Genomic DNA, 19,190 nt, shown 5'->3' with positions numbered 1-19,190 from the left:
CTCTTAAACAGATGCAGAGGCCGTCTACGCCACAGAAAAACCAATTCAGCAAAAAAACCAAAGGCCCAATAAAAAAAAAATCTACCTATGGTTTATTTCCAACCCTGAACTATAGAAGTGAAATATGGGCCCGCTAACACACCCTGAATTACAAAACTGGGACAAAAGCCCAAAAGAAAATGAATTGAACTCTGTTAAAAAAAAAAAAAAATAAATAAAAAAAAAACATTCTGCAGGTTCATAAAAATGCCCGCAGCAGCAGCCTGCAGGCTGAGCCGGCCTTCTGGAGCATTCCGTCAGAAAACAGGCGTCTCCGGGTCCGCGGGCACCGGGTGACCAGGAGCGCCGCTCCCGCTGCAGGGGCCCTCCGTTATGAGCCAGATCTCCCCTGACACAGACCCCCCCCCCCCCCCCCCGGGGGCCACCGGACTCTGCGGCTGACAGATTCACAGCCATACTGACACTGACAAAACAATCCTGAAACCAATTATTAACACGTCTTGACTGAGTCAGAGAGCTGAAATAGGAAAGGAAACACAGGAGACAATAAATATTTGTAAAAAAAAAAATAAAAAATAAAAAATAAATTATGATAATAATAGCATCACAATGTTCTCCCAAACTGGAATAAATACGCCATCCTTCAGGAGGGGGAACAGAATCCTCTCGGTGAGAGGCAATTTCACTCCGCAATGTTGCCAGTCCTCAGAAAATGAAAGGTTGCTCACAGCCAAATATGGTAAATTATAAAATGCTGCGCTACGGCCAAGTAGCAATAAAAAAAATCATTTCAAAGACATTCGGTGGTGCAGCAGCGTTGGGGGGGAAAAAACTGATTTTGTTTTCCTACCAAGAGAGGAGAGGATGGAGGAGATGCAGTCTTTTATCCAGAGATGGGAGAGCCGTGTGTCTATCTAAGAGTCTAGAGAGAGGCCTTTCGCAACAGCATAAATACACAGCCTCTCACCGGAGGTGCTCTCTGCACACCCCTAGCTCACTCCTCTTTCCTAACCTCCTAAACATCGGCCCTTAGAGATATCTGGCAAGAGCCTAAGTTGTTAAAAGAATTATAGGAGACTATAACTCTTTGAAGCGGTAAGATTCTCTATGCCACAGACACTGACAAAGAGGAAATCAAATTTACAAAATGACACTCTCCCACAAGCATACACACAAACGCACTCAACACACACACACACACACACACCACATGCAGTTTTATTTCTTATACTGAAGCACAACCAGACTGAGTTTGTTCTATTGAAATGACAGCCAAGGCCCTGCCAGGTTCATCATTATTACTAGTTTAAGAATTACATTTAGATGCTGCAATAATGTAGTTGTCAAATTGATCTCAGAATAAGATGGTACTGCAAATGTTTTCACGCATAAAAACACATATAACCTAACCCCTCCTCCCTTCCCCTGCTCATTCATGCCCCAACACTCTCATGACTCCCTCCCACCCCCCCCCCCCCCCCCCCCCCCCCCCCCCCCAACCCCAGGGAAGTGAGATCAGAACCCAATTAAACAGACATTCCAGGAATGCTTCCCTGGGCTGAAAACAGATTTTTTTTTCCCCCCTAGAAAGCCGTTTATTTTCTTGGCTGGGTCCCTTGATGTTAATGATTTTAGGGCAGTTTGAAGTGGCCCCATGGAGAGAAGACAGATCCTGGGGCGCCCTGAACCAGCAGGCCAGGGCCACGGGAGGGGGGATCATGTGGGGTCACACGTTTGCAACATCACAACACCACTCAAACAACCGGGCAAAGGCAGCGTCACAGACACTGGGTTCACTGGCAACCAATGAGATGGGACTCCCCACTTTCAACAGCCAATCACCACATTTCCACAGTTAGTAAGAGACAAATAAGAGTAATATGAGGAAGTGCATGCTGCCCCCTTCCCTGTCAGGCTGCTGTGCAGAAGAGGAAGCTCCTCCCCTACAAATCTGCCAGCGCTCTCCTGAAGACACGCCCACTTCCAAATCACTCACTGTCAAAATGTAATGATGTTGCAGCTGAAGTCCAGAAGACGTGCACTAGAGCAGAACCTGACTGACTGACTGAACAAAGATCTGCTGACTGTAGATCAGGAGACTACATTTCCCACAGTTCAGAACCCCAAAGATTCTGCAGAGAGACACTTGCCCGTCTTGAAGATCTCGTAGCGCAGAGAGAACCCGGCCCCCTGGTGGGCGTAGTCTGAGGCAAACTTGATGAAGAGGGCGGGGCCCGAGGAAATGATGGCAGGCGGCGCAATGTTGCTGCAGTGCTTCCCCAAAAGATCGGCGACGCCAGAGTTCCCATCCCGGATTTCAATGAAGTCGTACCTGCCCCAGAGACACACAGAGGGTAGGAGAGAGAGGGGGGAGGGATAGATCACTGAATGTTACAGGTGAATTTAAACACCATACAGAGGACAAAGATTTAACTTAAAAACATTCTAACAGCATTGAACCAGTTGCAGTTTTCAGGTACGTATTGGACAATGTCTGCTCCACGCACATCTTTTCCATGAACGATTAAGCCTGGTAACTTCACCATGAAAAACAAGCAGATTTTATACACAAAGGAACGCAAGGTACAGTACCAGGCCTTCCACTGGGGGGCAGCAGCTAAAACGTGTCAATTGTGTCAATTCAATTCTCGAAAAAACAGTAAAACTAGCACTAACAATGCAGAACTAATTACAGCTGTTACAAGTGGAGGACTCAGACAGATCTGCCCTGTATTCATGGGATTAGGCCTGCGTGGTTGTGAAAATCCCTTTGGCTGTTAGGAGCTCGCAGTACCTCCTGTGAACTAGGAACCCTTGCTTCATACCGTACACTTGGAAAACACTGCAGCAATAAGCTCTCTATCCTCTCACTCTCACGTGGACCACAGACGTCACCAACGCCGAGAGTGAAACGAACGCAAGTAATAAACATCTAACAGTTTGTGCCAGAGTGTAACGGGGGGGTGGACTGCCTGGATGAATTAAAACAAAGGAGCACTCTGTACAATGATGATAAGGACCGTTAAGCCCAGTGTCTCTGTTCACAGAGTAGAGCCAATGACAGTCCATCGTGGTTTCCCCCTCCCCCTTCGAAAGACAAAAATGAAAGCACTAGTCAAAGCGCGTGGCCAAAAGCACAAATGGTGAAAGTCTATTGGACCAAATAAAACAGACAATTGAACGCACGGTAGCATCGTTCTCGCTCCCCTGTCATGCTAATGAGGCGGATTTCAATGAAGCCAGCCTGAATGAGCTGTCCTTTCTCTCCTGCAGTAAACCAAGCCCAGTACAGTGGGCCAAACCACAACGCTCCTGTAAAAATTCATTTACAATGACTAACGACCGCACTATGGCCACGATTAATGTAGCATCTCAATGCCACGATCGCGTAGCGCAGGGCTTTCAAAACTACAGCCCCGGAGGGCCGCAGATTTTGGCTTACACGCTTCACGCAAGTAATTCGTTGGCTGAAAAATCCGCGCACCTCGCTTCCAAGGCCCACTGGCTGCTATGGTAACTGGCACAGCTGATTCCATTAGTGGGCAGGCCCCTAATACCGTGTTCATTAGCGTTCCTCAACTTTTGGAACTGGACAAAACTGGTTTTCATCAGCGGCGCCAAAAACCGCGTTAATGCATGAACAAGTTAGCGAAAGAAAAAGCAGCAATGAGCTTCGTACCGTGCTCCATGGCGAGTGTGCGATCTCACTCTGAATCCCCCAGCATGCCTTAATGTGGTCACATGGTCACACACTCGCACGCCTCTGGCCTGAGACAGCAACGTCTCTCAGAACCTTGCGGGCTAATATCAGACCCTGCTAGCCCCCGTGTGACTCTGCCACAGACGGAGGACAGCGCTCGTGTCCTCTTGTTTTATGTCCAGGAGAGCAGCAGGGAACTTTGGGCCGGATAAAAAAAAAAATCACCCACAGGCCTTAGATTCATCCCCGCTCGCCCCCAGTTAGTTTGGATATCGCCACGGCGACAGTCCTCCATGGGTCTGGAGACCAGCTTCAGGAGGAACCGTCTGCATGGCCACGGCTGCTTCCCACACACGCCGAGGAAACGCAGAGCATGCACCAACTGCACTGATGTGCAATCGACACTGTTTTTTTTTTTCTCTTTACTTTTTTATTGTGGTTCATGGTGGTGGATTAGCTGTAAAATGAGCCCCTGTATCGGTTCTCTGTGGTATCCACATTAAACCTGCTCTCATCTACTTCCTTCTGGACAGTGGTGCTGATCACAAAGCTGGCACTGTTTGGGTTCAATTATGTGCTTAACCAGCTGGCCATGGATGGCTGCAGTTATTTAAGGTGCTTTGTGCGCACGTGTGCATCACATTCACCGTCCTTCTATTTTTAAAAAGACCATAATTAATTGCACCTTGGGTTGTCTGTATTTTTCTGTCCTCTAGAATTTTGGGTTTATCATGGGTATTTTGATAACAATTAAACTATTCTGAACATAAACTGATTGCAGTCTTTCAGAGCTCACCAGCACCAATTATGGGATTTGTGTACATGCTGGACATTTCAAAATCCACACACACACTAAGAATTTATTAAATAACTCTTATCAGCTTAGTCAGTTGCGCAAATATGTTTTTGCTTTACTTTGCTCGGACACTTATCAGCAATCTCATAATCGGTGCCGTTGAGCTCTGTGTACACGCGACTCTTTTATCCCTGTTTTATGAAAGCCAAGTGTTTACCTCCCTTTTTCCTGCTTTTTTTTGGGCTCAGCTCTTGCCATTTTTGGGCCCCTGTGTTTCAGTTTTCTCTTAAATTCAAAAATGCTTTTTTGGCTTGAGCACATATAGATATAGTATTGACAAAGCATTTATGTAAAACATAAATCGACAATAACAAAAACATCAAATACATCAGGGATGCTCATACTTATTTTAATGAACCTTTAAGCAATGAGTATTTCATTAAAAAACTCAACCACAAAAACAAGATAATTGTTGTTATTAGTTTGTTTGTAATGAAATAATCATTGCTTAAAGGCTTCCTCCTCTCTCTTCCTCTCCCTCTCTCACTGTCTATACCTCTGTAAACAGGAGGCAGTGATTCTCCAGGTGTGTGTGAGAGAATGCTCTCTAAGGGGCATGTCTGTCATGGCCAGGGCAGTGTGTCTGTGTGTGCACTCCCACACCCTGCCTGCTAATTGCCTTTCACACCCTGTGTTTTTTTCACACCTGCACCAGGCAGCTCATGCCCCGGCTTCTCTGGTCCAATCAGCACAGAGCAACGCCGGAGTCCCAGTACTCTGGTGAAACCAACGCAGCAGCATCACACCAAACCCCAGTCCACCCAGTGAAACAGGCCCGTACTGGTGGAGTAGCGTATAGCACAAAGCAAGCACTGATGTTATAAGCCTACACATAAAAAGCAGCAGGTCTCTTTCATAGGGAAAACCCAGAGGACTTTAAATATGACAGGTTATTTTCCTCTGTTCTGTGCAGACACAGGCCTATTTTACAGATATTTAGCAGGTGCTCTGACTCAGAGCAACTTACAATGCAAAAAAGTACAGTGCAAAAATCAGGGTTCAACGTGCAGTAAGCCCCAAGAGGGTGAAAGCCAGATATCCCAAAGTTGTGGTCTGGCTGGTGGGGATAGTCTGACAAACTTCTGGCAGGCTAGCGCCAAGGTATTAAATCTGACGTGACCACAGTGCAGTTGCCCTTACACTTTTAACACTGACCACCGCACTCTGAGGACACCTTCAATCTGTCACACACACGTTCTCCGATCAGCTGGGATCAGGGTGTGAAATCTGCGCACACATTCTCTCTCCAGCCGAGATCAGGGTGTGAACTCTGTAAAGGGTGTAAACTCTGGACACTTTCTCTTTATGTGAACCAGTGAGTCTGAACCTCAAACAAGATTAGTGCTTAAATGAAAGCTTTCGCATTCACATTCAGCATGATTTCTGGCTATATTTGAATGTTATCTTTATAATGCCAGCGTAAAGAAGCCGGTCTCAGGTCAAAATGAGTATAATTATTGTCATTTCCTTCCAATATGCACCAAAACTGAAACTGTACCACACGCACTGCCAGCTTAGATGACTGCAGCAATTGTATCCCAGCAAATTCTGCTTATCACATGTGGATCTTGCATATACAATGCTATGGGAGGACAGCCATTGGCATTTGAACAAGATGGTGACACCGCAAGCAATCAGCACTGAAAATGCCGCTTTGCGGAAACCACATTTTACACGGGTCAAACGTGCCTCCTCCTGTTGGCTCGGGGACACGCTAACTCCTAAACCGCTCTCTTTCACGGTGTGAGAAATATACATGCGTGCACCACACGAGTCATGTCTGCGCCTTACGGCCCTCGTCCTGGACACAGGGGTCCAGCCAGACAACTGCAGAAATGCAGCACATCGGGCTATTCTCACTGGTTTCCATCTCTACTCCCAAATATTAATAATGAGAGGGGGAAAAAAAAAAAGAGCCACACTCATTATAGAACAATAATAAAGGCCTGACTCACAGGCGAGCAGCTCCCTTCACCATGTCTACGGGCGACAGGGAGGATATTACACTAACTCTGCGGGCTTATTAAAACTGCGCGGATAAAATACTCAGACAGGATTAATCTTTCTGAAAAGAGAAGAGGATAAAACCTTACACATATTTCCATAAGGAGAGAGCTGGGGGAAGGGAAGAGAGAGAGATAGGGAGAGAGAGAGAGAGAGAGATAGGGAGAGATAAACCAAGACCGAAAACTGAACTGAAGCAAGATAGGAGCAAGTTCATATTCATGCCCTTTACAGAGCAAGGGAGTGCAGATTGCATTTCAGATACATAAACATATATAATTTATTTTCAGTGTATGTGACAACATGGCTTGGAGGCACAACCCTTTGAGGGGTAGAAACCTGCACTTACATGACATCATCTACAGGCACACAGGGCTGGACCAATCAACAGGCAGGGGGAAGGAGCTGAGAAACAGGGACAAGGTTCTCTGCCCCACGATCTCTATGTATCCTTGAAGTTCTGCCCCCACACAGGCTCCGCCCTCATTCATGCCCAGTCCAAGCTCCGCCCTCATTCATGCCCAATCCAGGCTCCGCCCTCATTCATGCCCAATCCAGGCTCCGCCCTCATTCATGCGCAGTCCAGGCTCCGCCCTTATTCAGAATACTGATATCTGCAATACTGATACGGTGAAGCCACTGTGAAATTACAGACAGACTGCTTAACAACATTCTACAAAGTGTGGAAAGCAATTGCAACCATACGACTAAATGGCACCGCATACAGACGCTGGTCTGTAGCCTGGGGCTTCTCTAAATACTCCACCCTGTAACCTCACCCTGCTGTCCATCTATGGGCCGAGACTCTCAGTCACGCTCACAGAATCTCCCAGCCCAACAAAGACACCCCTGTGAAGGATTAAGAGTCGGGCGGTATTTTCACCCTTTAGACACACTTTGTTACCATTAGGACAACAAGCAACCACTTTGCCATATCTGCGAGCCCAGGATTTGAACACAACGGCCACCTCTGTTACCATTCATGGCCCGAGCCAGCGGTCGTCAACGTAATTATCCACAGGCATTAACTCTAAGCTTGAAAGTGGTAGCACAATGATGCATTGCCGGCTGAGAGGGGAAACCCAGACATATTTACACAGCTATGCATAAACGACCATTCACCCCAATTCCCCACAGCACAATGCTTAGATGTTACATTTAAAAAAAAAAAAAACAAAGATAGAGAAGTACGCCAGATTGACTGTAAGTGTATGCATGGATGTATGGCCACCTACACCTAGATATCCTCAGTCACCTATAACCTGACATCCTCTCAGCTCCTTACGCCCACACATCCTCAGTCACCTACATCTAGATATCAAGGTTTTTCCTGCATAGAGAAATCTTTGCTATGCGCGAAAGTAAAATGTGCAAGCACCAAAGCAGAAAAAGTGTGAACAAACGATTAAACTACAGTTCAAATTTTATTTACGTGGTGCCAAAATGCAGCTCTCCGATAATCGGAGAAAAGCAGAGAGTGAGTGAGAGAGAAAGAGAGAGAGAAAACGAGAAACACGTCAGCAAGCCAGCGTGCTCATGGGCTCTGTGGGTGGGACTATCACGTGCTGGGACGCTAGGCTTGTTGGTGTTGCCACCAACTAATCAGAGCAGTGAAGGAATGTGCCAGGAGAAGGCAAAGACAGACAAAATACTGCCGTGTTCTTCAGGCAGTGATGCCAATGTTTATGATATTTCAGCCTTATCATTAGGAAATGTGTTGTATCATTTTGTGACGGCAAGTGCTTGTTTGTACAGAAATGTCATTTTTGTCAAATCAGACATAGACAAATGAACTACGGAGGCTTTTCTCCAAGAAACACAGATTGATGAGAGTCGTGATTTAAATGAGCATATCACCCTGAAAATTTGGAATAGAACATATTATTACTATGACAAGAAAGCTGACTTTCTCCTCTCCACAGCCATAGGCTACACAAAAACCCAAAATGAGTTTCTAGGTCAAAGTGACTCAGAATGATGGAGCAGGTCACGTATTTGTCCAAGATGTCAGCTGGACCGAGGGTGGGGGGTGGGTCCAAAATTAATCATGGCCTAATGATGGGAATCGCAGTTAGATATCCTTAGATATCCACCTAAACCCTGATATCCTGTTTCCTACATCCTGATATCCTCGCAGTCATCTACAACCACACATTCTCAAAGTCACCTACACCCAGATACACTTCACACCTCGCAGTCATTTACAACCACACATTCTCCATGTCACCAACACCCAGTCAAGCAGCTCTGACATTCCTTCCACAGCCTCTGGACCAGCAGAGGTCCCTAAAACATTAACCCTCAGATACAACCATACTTATCTGATCATCACCCCCCTGACACCCACATTCTCCTCCCCACTGAGAGCTACTCTTCCCGGGGCAGTTCCAGGGTCGTCTGGAGCCAGAGTTCAGAGAGAGGTATGTAGGGTCTGAAGGAAGGTCAGCCGCTCAGTTTACACTGATCTGCAGCGGACACATGGCTGCAGCCACCCACAGTCACACAGCCCCGTTTCAGACCAGTTTCCAGAGAGGACCTCTCTACAGTCTTCACCACTGCCCGTCTCTGAGAGGACATATCCGCTACTGTTACCTTCTGCTGCAGAATATCAAACCCCGTTGTTAGCTTCTGCTACAGAATATCAAACACCAGGGTTACCTTCATCTACAGAATATCAAACCCCAGGGTTACCTTCATCTACAGAATATCAAACCCCGTTGTTACCTTCTGCTACAGAATATCAAACCCCGGTGTTACTTTCCACTACAAAATATCAAACATCAGTGTTACCTTCTGCTACAACATATCAAACACCAGTGTTACCTTCTGCTACAACATATCAAACACCAGAGTTAACCTGTCAAATGAAATCAAATGCCAATGTTACCTTTAGTTACAGGGTAACAAACACCAGTGTTACCCTCTGTTACAGGATATCCATATCAAGTCTGCCGTCTATCACAGGCCATCGAACGGCCGCGTTACTCTCTTCTGCCACGGCAGAGCTACCACAGACAGTTGCGCTGAACAGCAGACCCAAAACAAAATGATACAACCCAGCTTCTTTTCCCAATTATTCTCCAGGACCTCAAAACATGGCCACAAGCCAGTCTGGGAAAGCACAAAAGAATGCGTCTCACGCAATAAATAAATGAGTATGTTTGCGTTCGTGTTCACCGTGAATTTCTGTTTACTAATGGAGCTGTAGAACAGGTTTGTTTCTCTTGGGAGGGTTGTTTTCGGAGGACGCAAGATTGTCTCCATCAGCAATCATGCCTCACAGCGGGTAGAGTGGCAGAGCAGGCCCAGTAGAACACACAGCCGGTTGCCAATCACACTTTTACAGACTTCCCTGTTCAAACTTTTCCTTTTGTCCAAAATCCCATAGGGGAGCCATTTCAACGACAACGAAAACTTTCAGAATTTATATTCCCACTTCAACAAAGGTATATTAAAAGACTAAGTTACCAAAACATTTTCAGCTATGGACCCCCTGTTGCTTCATGTCAGTCACATAATGTGCAAACAAATGATAAAACTGAAAGGTCAACAAAACCCCTCAGAAAATGGAGCAAAGACGGCCGTCTAAGTAGAGCCTATTTCTGGACCGTGGACCAACCCACCCAACAAATAAATACATTTGCCCACCAGCTGTCCACCATGAGCACAGCTCTAGGACAGCCAGCATTTCTAAAATCTGCACTGCAAGTGCTTCGATAGATCACAACTGAGGCGAGGCAAGGCAGTTGAGATAGGCATCAGCCATTTAAAAATGCTAACTGGCAAATGGCCCGGCCACTGGAAGGCCATTTTGTGCCAACCTGTAAAACGCTGGAACCAAGGCCGCTCAATTAGGTGCTTGCGCTCGGCACAGCTGGGGAGACCAGGTTAAAAATTCCAGCCACCGTATTTTTATTCACATCATGAGACACAAAATAAGTGCAATAGTTAGTGGGTATTATAGCCTCCCCTGATCACTTGACTTTATTCAATGGGCAGTATTGTATTTATTGTTTCCACGGATCAAAATAACCTATCATTGGCAGGCACAGATTCTGGTCATGGAATCTCATAAATTTGCTGTCAGATTCTGTTTTTACTTTTTCAGGAAGCCCCATGTAATTTTTTTTTCCAAATTAAGCATTACTTTTGATCTGTACATAGAGGTAATAAAGAATATAATAACATTGAGGACAATTAAGACCGGCAGAATCATGTATATGACTTCCCTGATTTGTGAAGGGATAACAAAATGGGGATGAGATTTTAGTGTCATCCACACAGGACACACTTTGTTCACCATCTTTCAGCCAGCACGCAGAGAGGAGCTCCACCAATCACACGGTACACTGGTAATGACAAAAAAAACAATTCTGATGCTGATTGATGGATACTTATTTGAAAGGTTCCTGCAGAGCAGGGTTCTTTTTTTTTTTTTTACCTTTTTTGATCCCCCACCCAAGACCCCCAAACAGGATCAAAGGCATCCATCATACATTAAAAAAGTGTTATATTTAAACAAAGGTTTTATATTTTTAAATATTTTCCGAAATATATAAATATAGTCATTGCATATCAGTTTTGGCCACGTACCACGTCTAGTACTTTCAAAGACCTCCTAGGGGTCCATGGACTGTCTGTTGAAAACTCAGGCTGGGTAGAGGAAGGTGCCTTCCTGACAAGCAGTCACAGCCTTCCCGAGCATGCCGAACACTGGGAGTGCGGTCACAGCAGCAGGCTCTTACTTTCCTCTTTACTCACTGCATCCCGGAGGCAAGCTGTCACCACGGCTAGGAGCCGCTAACACCGGGTGTACTTCCCCACGGAGACCGTCAACTCCACAAAACTCCTCCCCCCTTTTCCCTGCTCCGATTTCCTCTCCATCTCTTCCTCAACTGTCATCGCGATCCCCACTGAAGCCATAATTCATATCAGCCCCGGAATGATTCTGCATCACATCTGGCGGTGGGCTGGGTCAGTGCAACTTGCTAGCCCGTGCTTTCCGTTAGAGCGTACAAATAAAAATACAGGCTCTTTGTTCTGAGCTTGATGTTCCAGCTACAGCCGACGCCATAGCACAGTGGCGCTCACAGGCTCAGCAGGAAGAAGAACTGTTCAGGTCACAGGATCACACTCAGACTATCTAAATTACAAGCCTAGACAGGCTGAATGGTCTGATCTCTTCGCTACAATTTGATACATTTTTTATATTTGTATCAAATTTAGTTTGTTATTTATTTATTTATTTTTTTTGGGCATGACCCAGAATCCAGACTCAGTGAAAGTCACTCATATACTGTAGGTAAACTGTGCACTGCTTTGTGTGCGAGCCCAGTGCTAACGTCCGGAGATATAAGGATGCTCTGGTTGGTCAGCTTGCACTTCCTTCACTGATCAGCAGAGTGCAGTAGAAAGCCTGGTAAATCTAGTAAGATGCGCAAATCTGAACACTTTTAATGACCGGTTAAGGGATTGCTGTCGGTGATAAATGAGTCCCAGAGAAAATAAAGAAGCCCATAGCACAGCGTACTGAGTCCAGCCCCTCCTGCCACTAAATCCCAGAGTCAAGCCCCCTGTCCTGTCTCTAACACCCAGAGTCTAGCCCCCATCTCCTGCCACGAAACCCCACTAAACCCCAGCCCCCATCTCCTGCCACTAAACCCCACAAAAACCCCAGCCCCCATCTCCTGCCACTAAACCCCACTAAACCCCAGCCCCTATCTCCTGCCACTAAACCCCACTAAACCCCAGCCCCCATCTCCTGCCACGAAACCCCACTAAACCCCAGCCCCCATCTCCTGCCACTAAACCCCACTAAACCCCAGCCCCCATCTCCTGCCACTAAACCCCACTAAACCCCAGCCCCTATCTCCTGCCACTAAACCCCACTAAACCCCAGCCCCCATCTCCTGCCACGAAATCCCACTAAACCCCAGCCCTGATATCCTGCCACTAAACCCCACTAAACCCCAGCCCCCATCTCCTGCCACTAAACCCCACTAAACCCCAGCCCCCATCTACTGCCACTAAACACCACTAAACCCCAGCCCCCATCTCCTGCCACTAAACCCCACTAAACCCCAGCCCCCATCTACTGCCACTAAACCCCACTAAACCCCAGCCCCCCTAGAGCACAGCCCCTTCTCTCCTCACCTGCAGTCCAGCTTCTCCAGCTCGAAGTGGGGGTTGAAGTTGAGGACGATGCGCTGGGACGGCTCGGGGGCAGTGATCACCCACTCGCAGTTCTGGTGAGGGGGGTACTCGTGAGGGTACCCTGGGGAGGTAATGTACCCCGCGTCTCTGGCATCCACGCGTCCCCCACAAACCACCTCTGAGCAAAGACAGAATCAGAGTTCAGACATGATGACTGGCACACCCACACGATGAAACAAACAGCTCTCCACACAACCCTGCGTCAAGAAGCACACGCACATGGCCCAGAGGGATAGGTCTAGGCCAAGTAGTTCTTGGGCTTGTGAACAATGCACAAACATTAGGATACATTCAAAGATCTTATATTCCCCTCCATGGAATAATATCTTCCCCATCAGACGGCTCTGTAACTGGGACAGGAAGTGACATATATTATGTGACTTCCTATCTGAAGGGTCAGGAATGACACCAACACTGTTGTTGGATTTTATCTAAGAAATCATCCATTCCATACCAAGATCTAAGCAGCTTGAGTGTGCATTCATACACATGTACATACATACACATGTACATACATACACACACACACACACACACACAAACACACCCCACAAACATTCAGAGCCTGTGTATAGTGGCTGAGCAGGGAATACAGGGAAGAGGATTGGTTGCCCGCAAGGGATTCAGAGGAAGTGAGCAGCCATTTGCAGAAAGGGCTCAGAGGAAGTGAGCAGCAACTGGAGGAAAGGCTTCACTGGAAGTGAACAGTGATTGGCAGGAAGGTGTTCAGAGGAGCTGAACATTGACTGGCACCCCAGGGTCCGTCAAAGCAACTCTGCCAGGTCTCTTCACCTTTCAGCACATCCACTAACCACCATTTCGCTTCCTTCAAAAGAGAAACGTCATTCAGCTGCCAATCAGGGGAGAGGGGCGTGTCCAAGCTCACGCAACAGCTGTGCAATCGACTGGCAGGCTGGTGTACCCCACCGGCATGGGTTTCAACCTCATTCAGACCTGACAGCTACACGATGTACTCAGTATCTATGCTGATACTGTCCCATGTGGTGTTCCACAGCTTAGTGCTTTCCATACATGAACGCACCCTGAACAACCCACCACTTCATTAAATAAGTCTAAATGCTGTTCTATCTTCCCTGCCACCTCTAAGTAGCACAGCTAAGAGGATGCAGCTGCACATCCAGTGAATGTGTTTCATTTGTGAGGAATTTCCTCCTGATAGGCCCGTTAAATTCGCTCTGGAGTCTCCACTAAATGCCTAAATGCACTGCAATGTAGTCTTTCAGAGTGTAATCACTTCAAGCTCTTACTGTCCTCTGCACCTCACAAAAATAAAGTCCTCCTCCTCCTGTTCAAGCCTGAAATGACACCTTGTTTTGTTTGCCACATATATAGGGATTACATTTCTTTCTGGAGTGGAAATACAACTTTTTTTTTCAATAGAAATTTTTTTTTTTCCAAATAGGTGCGTGTTTAAAATGGATACTGTCGAAACACAAAGGCAGTTCTTTTCACATGAATTTGTGAGAAGACGGATTCTAGTCTTTGGTTAACACATACCCTCTGGGTTTGCACCAACTTTACTGTGTCTGCCTCCGCTTGGATTTTTTTGCACTACTCTGTTGATCACCTGCTTGGGCAGGAGGACATGTTCAGTTGTTTATCTGGTTACACACAGAAAATGCAGTCCGCATAGTAAAGCATTGGACACATACAGTTCTTACATCCATCTCTCAAACTGCCACTGTGCATGTCATTGATCTAGAAGCACAGTGCTGCCTGTGCAGGAGACATGCGCACTTTTGTCTGTGTCTGAACAGGAGGGAAGTACCATGTTGCCTATCTGTGCAGGAGAGAGGCACAGTGCTGCCTGTGCAGGAGGGGAGCGCAGTGTGGCCTGTGTCAGTGAAGAAGAGAAGCACAGTGTGGCCTGTGTCAGTGAAGAAGAGAAGCACAGTGTGGCCTGTGTCAGTGAAGAAGAGAAGCACAGTGTGGCCTGTGTCAGTGAAGAAGAGAAGCACAGTGTGGCGTGTGTCAGTGAAGAAGAGAAGCACAGTGCTGCATGTGCCTGTGCATGATACAAACACAGGGCACTGAGAGCCTATAAACAAACGACCCACATCTGCCATTCATCAGCAGAGAGAGCGAGCAGGCCAAGCTTCTCCCCTGCCCTACACACACAGTCAGACTCACACATGAAACGCACACACGCAACTGCACAGAGGAAGAGTCCCAGACTCCAGCAGGTGACTTACATTAAAACTCAGTGGAAAAACACAAAGGAAGAGGAACAGCAGAGGGGATTGGGGGGTGCAGCACTACAGAGGAGGAGGGGGCAGTATAAACTAACAAGGCACAAATGGACAAAACCCTGGATTAGAATGAAAAACAACTTATGGGATAACAAAGAAACATTCACAAATTTAGCATTTGTGTGAACCCAGAAAACCTTCTGATGTTCAGAAACAGAAGTCCCTCGTCCGACTACCCTGCTGAACGTTCATATATGCTGATCGCACATAACCTGGTGGGCAGACAGCTGCACATGGACAGGGCAACATGGGCAAGTGCAGCGGATTCATGTTTTATGAGCGTGACTCATTCATTGTGTAAGCTACTTTTAAGGCTGCACTGAACTACTGGAGTCAAAATTTATTCCCTTCCTGTCACATGAAAAAGTATCAACATAATTACGTCACTGATAGTACAGGCCTACAGGCCTACCTGGTCAGGCTTTTAGACTTAGTAAACAATATTAGATTAGACTATTCCCAGCAGAAAAAAGAAAGGGAAAAATTTCGGTTTGGGTGCTGCAACTGAATGACAGTGTGTACTGTTTACTATGAATGTAGAGATGTTGTTCTTTTCAATGATTCATGTTCTATGAATGTACAGATGTTGTTCTTCTAAACAATTTATATCAATTATTGAATTTAACACTAATTAATTCAAAAGGGATCTATAGTCCATACAGACTCCACATAACCCATTTCTAAAATAAGCACAAGGCAATCATATTACAGCATAAATGTACCATCAACTTATCAACAAAAGCTTTCGTCGTTTATTATTCTCAGTGCTTTACATAGCTGTTTGTTTGTTTTTCAGGTTGGAAACAAAGCTGAAATATATAAGTTCCCCACTCGCGTAGATTAACAGAAGATGCTGGGGAAGATAATACGAAAGCAGTGGGCGTCAGTCCCGCGAACGGAAATACCCTGCGCGGACCTCAAGTGACAGAATCAATAAACTTAAGTGCAACATTCAGCACGAGATCAAGCAAGCCCTCACACCACATCAATTGCAAAAGTTTAATTATTGTTTTTCGCCCGCTTTCCCGTGATTGTTTGTTTCACAAAATCGGTAATGGTGAAGGGGTAGTGCAATTCCTTCGGAACGAGCACAAGTCTTCGTCTGTATTAGCGAAATTATTAAAAAGGTAAAGAAAGAGAAAGGAACGTTGGAAGAAGTTGCAAAAGGTTTTGACGAATGACACACGCTGATTACGGCTGGAGTTAAGGACAGATGCCACCGTCCATCGAGACGAATTCTACGCTGTATTTTGCCTTGGCACACTGGGACACAGGAACAATGTAAAACATAGATTATTATTATTATTATTATTATTATTTGCAAAAAGCCACTGTTTATATGCCAACTTAATGTTATGTTTGAACAGTTTTCCTAACGTTTTTGTTTTAAAAAGCTCACTGGGAAGCCTTACATGTGTAAACAAAATTTTGTTAATGCAAAAATGCATACCAAAAACAAAAATTAGGTATTTAAACAAATTGGTCCATTCAAAAAATCTAAAGCTTCATAAGTATGCTATTATGATATTACAAATGCCCCACTTTTGAGGAACATGTGGATTATTAAATGAGGAATTCAATACCAACCTTGAAGTCTAAATTGTCACAACGTAACACGATGGGGGGGAGGGGGGGTATAATCATAACCCCACCCCATGCACGCATGGAAATTGTCTAAGCGGAGGAATAAAGACAAGTTCGCAGCACCTGATACTTGGCGACAGCTTACCAGTGTACCGCGGGCGACAGTCTTCTACTACGTTATGCCTACTCTACTTCCAGCCGATAGCTAACAGCGGCACGGTTTGATTTGGCTTCAGTGTAAAATACCGTTAAACGAATGTCCATTGTATCACAGTTCCTGCTGTATATCTATCACGTATTCGATTTTTAAGTGATTTATTCACACCGAGAAAAACAAGCAAGCTTCCAGTGAGATCTGATTACTTCATATTGGTCAGAGACTCCACCGGTAATGTAATATAGGCTATTCAAAACATGACAACCAGCCAACTAAATCTGTTTACAATTAATACGAGGGAATGTTTGCGAATATTTTGGTCTGGACTAGATCTGAAAAACAACAGTGGCTGGGAAAGGGCAAACAACTTCATAAAACTTACCGTCATCTCCGTGCACTCTGCGTGTTAAACAAAATGCCAGTAACAATCCAAACATCGACATGAATATATCCATCTTGTTGGGTGTATTTCACCGTTCCGTTTCTGAAGAGAACTTGCGGTCCAAGTCTCCCCTATGTTACGTTAACCCCTGGTGTATTTATCCGTCTGTACACCGAAACTGTTTGAGACTTTGATCCAGAAGAGTCACGATCCTCCGTCTCTTCGCATTCCCCTCTCTAAAACAGACTTAGTTACAGTCCAGTTCTTTTGAGCATTCCGCAATATCCAAACAAGCCATACTGATACATCGACAGAAAGTATTCCTTTGAATATTAATCGATCGTGTCTATACTACGTGGTTATTCACTTCATAATTATGTATTCAATTAAATGCGCACTCCACCAGCGATCAGTTGTTCGTCCACTGGATTTACGATTACCTCAAGCTAAAATCTGAAGTGTGAATTTCCCCAAACCAAATCCAACGCCACGAGTGATTTTCTTTCCCTTGAGCACACCCATTCACATAAATCTAAATAGAATGCAGATTAGAGCGCGATTTTGTAAGCTGGTAAAGCGTCGGACCTGATCTCCCATGTGGCGAATCCAAAATCAAGATCCTCTTGGTTTAAATATTACTCATAAGCATTCGATTGCACTCTGCCACTCCGCGGTGTCCGTGCGCTCTCTCGCATCTGTCTGGTCGCACCTCCGTTTCTGCGCGGGTGCGAGCCGTGCGTGTGTAATAGCATTAGAGCGCCGCTGCTATCGCATTACAGTTGGTGCCTCGGCCCGCCTACCACCCCCTTCGATTAAAAAGGAGCGCGCGCACTGGCAGAGGCTTTTCTGTAAATTTGTCAAAAAATGTATTTAAAAAAAAAAAAAAAAAAACATCTGAAAAAGAACATGCATGCGCCCAGCCAACGCACTCGTGTCGTGGAGATTGACCGGTGCAGTATTGAACCACAGGCCGCTTTTAGCTTTTTAGGACGCCCTGAGTGCGTGTGTGTGTGTACATTTACGAGGTGACAGACTACCGCAGTTCTCATTCTCAAATAAGAATACGCAGACAGTAATACAGTATTTACTGAGCTAAGGGTGGTAATCACCGCACTTTTATACCGCATTTTCTAAACGGACTGACCACTGGAAAATCCGACATTGACAATGTGCCCATTGTGCAGCGGAAAGCCTGACCATAGCGCACTGTTCTGAGACTTCTGATTGAAAATGAATCAAGAAAGTCAGGTCCTAACTAACCCTGAGTGCAGGCATTCCACATAACATAGACCCTGTGGGTATTTCTGTACATTACCCTACATATCTTACATATTGTCCCACAAGTGTGTTCTACACCTACACTGCTTTTACTGGAAAGCTGGTGAGAAAGTGGCTCCAGCTGCAAGTACAGAGAGGGCCAGAGCTACAGTTGCAACCACTTGTGCCTCTAATTGCACTGTTCAGTTTCCCCGATTTAGCAACGACAGAAGCTGCAATTCCAGAAGAGCACAAATTTAATCTGGGCTGTGAGAAATATTTTCACCAAAATCTCTGATTTACTCTGAACTCCGAGCAGAGAGAGAGAGCGAGGCCATTGGTGTGGGAAGCTGTGCACGGGATGGTTTTCTCTCTCTCTCACCGCACAACACACATCAAAGCTGGTCTCCCTGCATCCAGAAAGGAAACACAGACCTAATTTCTGAACCCACCCCGAACCCACCCAGCAACCCAAGGCCAGCTTCCAATCAGCCACTCTTAAGTACAGAGACGGGAGTTATAATGATGCAGAAACTCCCGGCTCCAAAAATAAAATCTGCTCAGAAATGTCCTGGCGCTGCCTGCGTTGTATATACAGTGCAAAATTGGTTTGCGGTCCCCTTTGGAACACACACGTTCAGTCACAGACAGGTACCGCGGTCATACTAAAGCTCTTAAAAGTCTGTGTTTATGTGGCAGTGGGTAGGCGGGTGGGAGTATGCATGTGGACGGGTGGGTACTGTTTTTTTTCTTTCTGCGTACTCCAG

At 45.8% G+C, this 19,190-nt stretch overlaps 1 protein-coding gene across 1 annotated transcript in view; it reads right to left on the bottom strand.

Moving 5' to 3' along the window:
- Positions 1-17,921, bottom strand: part of LOC118214525 (neuropilin-2-like) — a 45,031-nt gene extending 27,110 nt beyond the window's left edge. Inside the window, exons 1-3 of the mRNA XM_035394544.1 lie at positions 17,167-17,921; positions 12,714-12,891; positions 2,151-2,332 (exon numbers count right to left, since the gene is read on the bottom strand). Coding sequence (XP_035250435.1) covers positions 2,151-2,332; positions 12,714-12,891; positions 17,167-17,239 — 433 coding nt within the window. The 5' untranslated portion in view covers positions 17,240-17,921. The remainder of the gene's footprint in view (positions 1-2,150; positions 2,333-12,713; positions 12,892-17,166) is intronic.
- Between the last annotated feature and the right edge of the window lie 1,269 nt (positions 17,922-19,190).

The sequence above is a fragment of the Anguilla anguilla genome, chromosome 15 (genome assembly GCF_013347855.1).
Source record: "Anguilla anguilla isolate fAngAng1 chromosome 15, fAngAng1.pri, whole genome shotgun sequence".
Classification (NCBI taxonomy): domain Eukaryota; kingdom Metazoa; phylum Chordata; class Actinopteri; order Anguilliformes; family Anguillidae; genus Anguilla; species Anguilla anguilla.
Note: the sequence above shows the minus strand (reverse complement) of the source record. Positions and strands in the feature narration are given on the sequence as shown.